General features: G+C 32.7%; 1 protein-coding gene across 1 annotated transcript; it reads right to left on the bottom strand.

Moving 5' to 3' along the window:
* Nucleotides 1-2,017: 2,017 nt before the first annotated feature.
* Nucleotides 2,018-6,288, bottom strand: LOC121251612 (transcription factor MYB118-like). Its single transcript, XM_041150889.1, has 3 exons — nt 5,525-6,288; nt 5,247-5,373; nt 2,018-2,961 (listed from the first exon to the last, which is right to left on the bottom strand). The coding sequence occupies exons 1-3, from the start codon at nt 6,220-6,222 to the stop codon at nt 2,341-2,343; spliced, it is 1,446 nt and encodes a 481-aa protein (XP_041006823.1). The 5' UTR covers nt 6,223-6,288; the 3' UTR covers nt 2,018-2,340.
* Between the last annotated feature and the right edge of the window lie 4,218 nt (nt 6,289-10,506).

Below are 10,506 nucleotides of genomic sequence, written 5' to 3'. Positions count from 1 at the left end.
TACTCCGACCACCTTGCACCGCTCCTTCTAGACCCCATTTACTGTCATTTTCTCATTACTCTCTATGAAGACCATACGGAAAAAGGGTAAAACTTTCCCCTAATTTCACTATTTTTCCAGCACAAACATAGTATAAACAAACCAGGGAAAATAAAACCCAAGCATAGACAAAAGTATTTCCACGTATATGCATGAACATCAAGATCATAATTTTTCATATCAAGAATCGAAGTAGTAACTTATCTTCAATGAGAATAAAATTTCCTAATAGTGAGTTTTTGTTTTAGATCAAAAGAAAGATACTGATTTTCAACTTTTTAGTCAAACCACAATAAAATAAAAATTGAGAGAAACATATGGCAAGCATGTATAAAATCATAAAATATCTGTAACGTAACTCTAATACCACATGTTAAATATTTTAACACGAAACATTAAGGCTCCGTTTGGATGTTGAGCTGAGTCGAGATGAATTGAGTTCTTTATCAATAGTAGTGAATTGAGATAGTAGAGTGAGTTTTGTAGAGCCCACCTAAGATGAATTTAGATATGTTTGGATGTTAAGATGAGTTTATATGTATTTATGAAAAGTTAAGAAATGTTGTGAGTCCTGTGTGTAAAGAGGAGTTGGATTGATAAATGTTGTGAGTCTCACGTGTAAAAAGGTTTTGAATAGATATGAATTTAGTGATATGAAAATTAGGTATTTAAATGTTAGACTCGCCTTAAAATTAAATAGTTCAGTCCAAGCTCCAAAGGGGGGCCTAAATATAAGGATCTTCGATTTTCTATGATCCACGATAATAAATAATAATAGTTAGAAAACGTACCCCCCTCCATCTCAGTTTAATAAAGAATTTGACCTGACTATGAGAGAGAATGATCACCCTAACAATTTTACCTTCGAGTGTCTCCCGATGGCTAGAGGCACAATAATGTTGTAGGTGGGAACATTTAACCCTTTAGTGCTATTTATAAACTTCTGGTCATAATGAAATCTAGAGACATTTGTGTCCCACTGTGACTCATTAATTAAGTGATAATATTTGAGCAAGTCAGTCTAAACCTATTAGGATATGAGTGTGTGGAACATGGAGTTTTAATAAAACTCTTACACTTTTAACCATTTAAAAAAGAAAATTCTGATCTCATATCAAGTATGAAGATTTTCTTTCCCTTTTCTTGTGCATATATAGTCTGCTCATGCTTGTCTTACATATATGTACAGTCTCCATCATTTGTCTTCCTTAAAAGAAAACAGATCGCCAAGATCATCCACTGAATGAAGTCTGGAAATTAAAGACCGTGAAGAAGGAAGGCCTTGACATCTCTCTCTCTCTCTCTCTCTAATTAATTAAGCTCGAGGGTGCATTGTGTTAATAATAGGAAAGCCATTATTGTGGAGAGGAACAATATTTCTAGTACCACGTACACAGTCATGCAAAATTGTAAATGTAATAAAGCTTGAGGGTGGTGTTAATATATAATTCGAATGATTCTGACTGCGCGCGAGCACTGCGCCAGACTTTTTGGCCGGGGGGCCTCACAAATTAAATATCTAACTATATCCCATTTCACTGTGAAAAGGGAAACCATGCGTGCAAATTAATTAGATTCCAATCAAAGAAATGTAAGTCCAAAACCTGTCATTCCCAAGCCTATATATAATAATTATACACACAAATTAAAATATTGCTTTATGCTTTAATCTACATTTTATTTCTTAAATTAGTCAAATATTTGGACCCACATATATATAATAATATTAAATATACCACACGCAAAAAATTAAAGGGATGTATAGTGTACACAGTATATACGTTGGGCCTAGCTACCAGCTAGCTAGCTAGCGTCAAAATTAAAATGCATGCATGCTTCCCAAGCTTCATGAGATATATATAATATAACATGCTTCGGCTTTCCACGATTCATCTCATAAGAAATAAATTAAAAAATAAATTAAAAATATTTAAAAACCCTAAAAAGAGACAGGACATATATATATAAAATCCATAACATGAGTAAACTGGTAGAAATTAAGTTTATTCCCCAACATATAATTGGGGAAACTAGTACTCTGACAATGACAAATACAAGTACCATTTTATGCAAATTAAGTATAACTCTTACATGAAAAAGATCAAAAGTACACCTGAAAACAACGACATTTATTAGCACCCTAATAAAAGCTACTTAATTACCGCGCGCATGACTTTGAAAAGCTATCTGGATGGATGGGTGAAGAAGTCAAGAACTCCAACTTTGAATATGCGTGCTTCTTCAACTTGATTGCTTGAGAATCTCACCAAGAATTCCGCAGATGATCATCGGCTAGCTAGCTCAAAGATTGCGGTGATCACAAATCATCTCCAGCAAATCCATCTCCTTCTTCAACTCAACCTGCATAAGACTAGTACTGTCCATCTCCACTGGCATCTCAAACTCCATATTGATATTGCTCTCCGCATCCACCACAGATCTAGAGCAGCATGGCATCTCTCCAACCATCGACATAAAGCCATTATTTTCAGGAACCACATGCTTGTCCAAAGACAAACCGATGGCCTTTTTTTGATCATGATAAATTGGGACGGCCCAATTGGCAGAATTGAGATCCGAGCTCCCGGGCTGAATTTGGTACTGTTTGGTGTTGCTCATCATGTTGACCATTTTTATGTCCGGTACTTCTGAGAGCGAATTAATGTTGATCTCGTCCATTCTTGATGAAGTTGAAGTACTCTGCAAGCTCTTTATGTAGCTTTGCAGGAGGGAGCCCGTGTTGGGACTTGGTTTCTTACTTTTCTTCTTCGAGTGTTGCCTTCTTTTTGTTGCATTCCAATGATTCTTGATAGTGTTCTCAGTCCTTCCCGGCAACCTCCTCGCAATTTCAGCCCATTTGTTTCCTAGTTGTTTGTGGGCTTCAATCAGTATCTTATCTTCTTCCTCGCTCCATGCATCTTTCTGCAAACACAACAAGGAATATTATATGCATGCAAAGTTCGGGGCGTACGTGTATATATATATGTGTGTGTGTGTGTATTGAATATACAGTTCGTTGTCTCTATGTTATGGTTTGTCAATACGAAGAGGATAGGGACGATTAACAGTGTAAACTAATATGAACTAAATCAAGAGAGAGAAATAATTAAGGTCCATAATGTTAGGGGTCAGCTGATTTGGGCTTTGATCATGATCTATATATATAGCTAATTAACGATCGAAGTCTGGATCAGAAAACCCTAGTCCAAATTGGCACCCATCGCCATGCATGTTCTTGTGTGTTAAGAAAGAAAAAATCTATTCATCATCTATTTTCTCATCATCCTCTCATAATTCCATGATATAACATTAGATGATAGGTTCACAAGTGAAATATAATAAATAGTCTCCAATCATCTAATGATACATCATAAAATTATGAGAGGATGATGAGTAGTATTACTTGTTAAGAAAATGCCAATCGAATTGATCATGGATGGGCAAGAGTTCAGGTGGTAGATAGTGTAAGTGCAACTCTATATATACATACATACATACATACATACATACACATAATTAATGCACACACATAAACAAATACACACGCACACACACTTTAATTAAACTTGTTCCATAACAATAGAAAGAATAATAACAAATACAAGGGCATAATCAGCTCCATACACTCAATTGAAAAATATACGTGCCAAACAAGTAAAATAATTACAAATTTCTAATTAATAAATGAATAACTAAACATGCATAACATTTATATGTATATATGTATGCAAATGAAACAGAAGGCAAGTGTTCACATACTCTAGAAATGCATAAACGAAAAAACGATAAAGACAAAAATGCAACGTCATAATCTCGATACATTTGATAACACGTGTCAAAAGAGTAAATATAATGACCAATTTTTTAGTGAATGTGAATAGCTAATTAGGGCAAGTTTACTTTCCAAAAGTTTTCAAAAATTTTAAATTTTTATGATATGTACGAAAATGAAAAATAAGGCAAGTGATATACTCCAAAAAACGTATAGACGAAGGAACAATAACAACAAAATGCAACGTCACAGTCTTGATGTATTAGATAACGCGTGTCAAAAGAGTAAATATAATGATCAATTTATTGAGAAGAGTGTTATAGCCACAAAGAGGTTTCACAAAAGTCAATTCATAAACTGACGTGATTTCATGTGATACATTAAATCTACGTTATAACAAAAGTAGTTTTGCAATCTAACATATAATATCAAGTCATGTCATTGATCAGTTTACTTTTATGAAATCTCTTTATAGTTAAAACAATTCTCATTTCTTAATGAATGTGAATAGCCAATTAAAGCAAATTTACTTAGTTTAAAATTTTTATGACATGTATGCAAACGAAAAATAAGGCAAGTGTTCAGCAAACGCATAAAACTCTTAAACAAAGAAATGATAACAACAAGAATGTAACGTCATAATCTGTATACATTTGATAACGCGTGTCAACAGAGTAAAAACAATGACCATTCTTGATGAATGTGAATAGCTAAGGGCAAGTTTGGTTTTCAAGATTTTATTATTTTCAACATTAATCTTAACATCTCTTTTAACGCCGACTAAATTTTCTACTTCTTAATAAAGTTTTTCATCTAGTCATTCGCTTAAATCTAACACAAAAATCAACAAAACTATTCACTTTCACAAGATGAGTGCCTCCATCAAAACAAGCCTCAATGCAAAAACAAATTACAAACATTTTAATCCAAACATCTTCTTATTCTATCTAGCTACCAACTTTCATAAAATCCAAGGCAAAATACAGCTCAATTTTTTTCTAGAATTATGAAATTACAGTAAGTGTTACTTACCAAACTTGCCCTAAAATTACTTTTAATAATGTGTATATTTAATAATGTGTGTGTACACATACATGTGTAACAACAAATTAAGGGTCCTGCTAGAGCCATCGAGAGTGGCTCCCGAGGATTCCAACCGAGAAGTTCAATGCACTTTTTTATTTTGTGTTTTTTTCAAGCATTTATAATTTCTTTTGAACTTTTTTTTTTAAAAAAAAATCATTAGCTCATTTAAAACACTTTCTTAACAATTAAGTAAAAAAATATAAAATGGAAATCGGTGACTTTTCTCAGTGATATTCCTCGGTAGAAATATCATTTCCCAACAACAAAACACTTGTGATTGTGAATATATTTGTGTGTGTGTAGATATATGTATATGTATTGGTAGGGTGGAAGAAGAAAAGGGGAAAACCCTAATGTCTGGCCGCAAATGGTTGTGCCATCTCTCCCTACACTGCTTTCCCACTCTTCCATTCAGCATCCTTGCGATTTGAGACCATTTCTTTATTCCAAACCGGTCCACCAATTGCTGCAACAGCCTGCAGATAGAACTCAACAAGAATATCAATAACAGCATCAAAACATGAAACCATAATTGAAAAAATAAAAATAAAATAAAGAAAACATATATATTTCTTGATGCCAAAAAAATCAAACAAATTATATATATGATTCTGATCTAAATTAAACCTGTCTTCTTGAGGAGTCCACTGGCCTTTGATTATGGTGGGTCTTCTTGGAACTCTGCTTGCCTTTCTGATGTGCAGTACTCTCTTCCTCTTGATGTCCTGATCCGCTAATATTTGTCGATAATTATAATATCCATTTTCCGCTGTTATGCATGAGATGTCATCAGCAAAATTACCATTTGCTGATGCAGGTTGTTGAATAATCTTCAGCGGCAGATATATCTGAGTTTGGGCTATAGGCTGAACAAAATTTTGATGAGGAATATTATCCAAAAGGCCTAAAGACGAAGTTTCAAAGCCATGCATGTTTCCATTTTTACTATCCGATGCAAATAGAGTACTACTAGACGCATAATTAGCATTAAAATCCTTCAGAAACTCATGACTTTCATAAGCTTCACACGCCAGATATTGATCCGGACACGGAGCTTGAATCCCAGGATTGGGGTCCGTGATAAACCCCTCAACGTTGAAATGATCATCAACATGCAGGTGAGGATTCAAATCAGACCCAGTACTTATAAGGGGAAAGCTGTTATCAATATGGTGAAGATTATCAGACAAGTCCTTGGAGCTGGAATTAGAGTTTTCTAAGGAAAACCCGTTTTTCAACTCCGGTTCCGAGAGACTTTGATCGGGAAAAAGGCTGGAAAAGAAAAGAAAATCATCTCTGAAGTTTGTGTCGAAGTACTGATCCATGCAGCTAGCAGAGGGAGAAAAAGGCTATAGCTAGCTTAGCTCAAGACAGAAAAGCTGGAAGCTGGGTGGGTTAATGTGGGGGGAGTAATGAGGGGTCTGTGTGCAATTTATTCATGAGCTAGAGAGATCTTCACGAAGGCCGCCAGGAGGGCTAGCTCATGTGGACCCACTTGGTTCAAAAACCATTGCTCATTATTCCTCTATCCTACGGCTAATGTTGCTTGTTGATTGTGACTGTTGAGCTTCCACTCTTAGTATTTTTATTGGGAAAAAAAAAAAATAATGATTAGGTCGTTATATATAAATATATATATATATATATATATATTAGGATAATTCTCGGACATAGCAGCTTATTATATAAATAATTGGACATATGATATAATATGCATCCATGGAAGACGACGACATCATCATCATATGCTGCCCTAATTCTCTAATTTCTTAGGCAGGAATATAAATTAATTAACTTCTATATATAGTTAATTAATATCTTGTAGAACAATTCATAAGAAATTAAGGGCGCGTGAGAAGAAAGTAAATGATTAGACGCGTTGATGAAGATCATCAGGGTGTTCTGGGTTGTCTGAATCAGGTAGCTCATGATGAACTCTCATATTATTACAGCAAAGGTTGTTGTCTTTTCTCTATATTTCGACAAAACAATTTATTTTAGAATCCTCTTTAAGTCTTTAATTTGACCACAGAGAGAGAGAGCGCGTTGCATTCATGCATGCATGTACAGCAATTAAACTATACATGATGAGACTTACTCTAAAAGGACAACTTTTAGCACCGACCACTACAAGTACTGACCATATATGCCTGCCGAAAGTTAATGCATGCCATGAGCTTTAATTAGATAATTAAATAGAATTCACAGAAATTAATTAAATTATTTTAAATTGTCTTCAAAGTCATGAGGGAGGGAGGGAGGGCATGCATGCGTGCAGGCCAAGTTAGTCATTTCACAACTCAGGTTAAGCATGCATGCATCATAAATGGCTCATAACCTGGAACCCCCATATATGGCTCATGATAATTATAAAAGCTAAGCAATTAATTTTTTAACTGGCTTTTCCATACCTGCAGATCCTTAATTGGAATCTATTTAATTTATTGCATTAATGGCTTTATTAATTCACTCATAATTAAATCATTGCTGGCTTCCTGAAGTTACAAACTAATTATTAATATATATATATATATATGCAGTTTTATCAATATTTATGAGGAGTACTGCTACTTCTAATTATAATATTATTGCCACGAAATTATTAATTTAGAATATATCTAATTTATAAATCGCTCCATTTTTCTTACGGAACTCCTTAATATTATATATTTGCATATTTGCAGATATTCTGTGTGGAACAAATACAAGAAGCATTAATAAAATGGTAACTAATTAATTAATCAGCAATATTTCTCGTTAGTTTTCTGGGGTGCTTTAATATATGGAAGTCAAATATAGATTAGAAGTCAAATATATATATATATATATGGAAAATGTTAAATGGACCCATGAGTTTACCCCCTAATCTTACCGTTCATGTATTTTAATTTTTCTTTTTACTTAATATTTAAAGAAGTGGTTATTAATAAAGTTGTGTATTTTTTTCTTAATGATTAAGGATGTTAAAAAATGTTTAAAAGAAAATCATAAAAATAAAAATTTTCAACTAGTTGTATGCCCAACTGTAAAGGTTAGACAGCCCGCTAGCATCATCCTCAATATATATATATTTATGTATGTATGTATGTATGTATGTATGTATTTCCTCGTAATTATCTCTATTAATCTTGGCCACGAATAACTATATGTATTATATTAGGATGAAACTTGAAGACATGGCGTTTGACGCATGATATCCATCATTCTTCACAAGTATCTGAATGATTCATACTTCAAATCAGCCTTTTGTTTAGAAATTGATATATATATATATATATATATATGACAAATTTTGTATGGAAGTCTTACATCACATATTTCCACCTGATTAACAAGTAATTTTTCATTTTTGTCCTTCTATCTTAATACTTAAATATGTGTGTGTTTAAATAGAAGTACAAAAATGACAAATCACATGTTGGTTAAATGAGAATGTGCGTTGTAAGGCTTCATTGTAATATTTCATATATATATATATATATATATATTTATATATATATATGCATATGTATGTATATATATTGTGTGTCGTTGACCGTTTCTCACGGAGGCCGTTCATAAGAACGAGTCTTCAGCGCCCCTTCATTTTAGGAGCTCTTGAAGTGGTCCACTCCAAGTGTTCATCATGTTCGTAGAACGTTGGACCTGCCCATGATAAATTGAACACGTGAGACACGTAGCCACCAAAGCTTGATGGAAGCTTTGGCTATAAATACTACGGTTTGGTCCCCAGACTCACTCACTCAATCTCATTCACTCATACACCATCTAAATAGAGTGATCAGAGTTTGGAAGTGCCAAACATTAGTGAGAGATCGCAACAAAACCGTGAGGAACATCAATGGCTGGAGGTACTGTTTCCTTGGCATTAAAGCTTTTCGATTCTGTTTTTAAGTGTTTATTCCGCATTATAGGATCGTTATTTTGCTTACATTTGGTATCAGAGCCTTGTTTTATTTCTACCTTGGTGTTTTAGTGATGTTCTGTTTGTCCCTATTTTTGGCCGAAAGTTTTGAAAAAAAATTAAGTTTTGATTTCTGGACGTTTTTTACTCGAAAGAATATTAGAAATCGTGTAGAAATAGTTTTTCTAAGCTTTCTGTGATTAAAAACATGTTTTTTGACATCAAAAACATCTAAGAAATCGTGATCTGCAACCCAGTCTGAAGGTTGAAGACAACCAAAACATGTAGTTTTTATTTTGGATAAAACGACATGTCGTTTAGTTAGGCGGCCTTTTATTCAGTATAGAGCTAAACGACACGCAGTTTTCAATTTTGGTGAGAACGACATGTCGTTTAGTTGGGAGGCATTTTATTCCGTATGGAGCTAAACGACACGTAGTTTTCAGTTTTGGTGAAAACGACATATTGTTTAGTTGGGCCAGCATTCATTCCATATAGAGAAAACGACATGTTTATATGGGTCAGTTTTCAAAAAAAAAAAATCTGAAAACAAAGACAAACAATGACATTAAGTTTCCACTTTTATACTTGGTCTGTGAAGTGGGTTTTGGGGCCCATGCCCTTTGTGCTTATAATTGTTGTGCCATATTGTTGTACATATAATTTTTATTTGATTTAATTATATACAATTTGGATAATTGTTGTGCAAATTTATTTATTATGCTCATATTTAGTTTGCATGAATTGATTATTTCTACTCTATATTAATACATGCATTTTTTGGATGAGTATATATATAGTTAAAGGCATGAAATTAAATGTTATGCATAATATTATAGTTTTAATTATGCAATATTTATGCTTGTATTATAAGAATATTTTGTACATAATAATAACATGTTAGTATTAGTTAAAATTATGTAATTCGTAATATTAAGCTAGTCTTTATGTAATTTAATGTTTAGTGATCCATATAATTTTAATTAATTAGAGAATAGCTACAACATCTTTAATTAAGTAAAATTATATATTATGATTGATTAGGATCACATAAAGAATATTAGACATTAATTATAATTAACTATACTTAATATAATAAATTTTATCCCACAGGAATTTTTGTTATATTTATATTATTAATTAGGATAAAATATCAAGTTATTCATAACTTATCTACATGAATTATGAATTTAGTAAATAATTTGATAGTTTTATCATAAAGTTTAATCTAAGATAGAATATATATATATCAAATTGTAATCATAATATACCTATTATGAATTAAGTAAATAATTTGATAAAATTCTATTATAAAGAATAATTGAATCTACTTGAATTAAAATTTTGGTCAACAAGCATTTTTTATGTCATTAGATTCAATTTTTAAGCATGATTTACATTAGTAAAACATAAAATTTTATTTAGGCCTCAGTTTTAACGTAAGCATGTAATCTATAATTTTATACAGTTGTACAATCTGCAAATTTCTCTGATATTCGTTATGAAATCTCTGAACTTAAGGAATATAACTATAAGGTCTGGAAGGAAAATAGTTCTTCTTCATTTAGGGTGGATGGACATTGACTATGTTATTAGGAAAGACGAACCACCAGCACTCATTGATACCAGCACTGCAGCGGACATCACGCTTTATGAGCGATGGGAGAGATCTAATCGCCTCAGCATAATGTTCATTAAGATTAGA

This window comes from Juglans microcarpa x Juglans regia, chromosome 2S (genome assembly GCF_004785595.1).
Source record: "Juglans microcarpa x Juglans regia isolate MS1-56 chromosome 2S, Jm3101_v1.0, whole genome shotgun sequence".
Lineage (NCBI taxonomy): Eukaryota > Viridiplantae > Streptophyta > Magnoliopsida > Fagales > Juglandaceae > Juglans > Juglans microcarpa x Juglans regia.
This window is presented reverse-complemented; position numbering and strand designations above follow the sequence as displayed.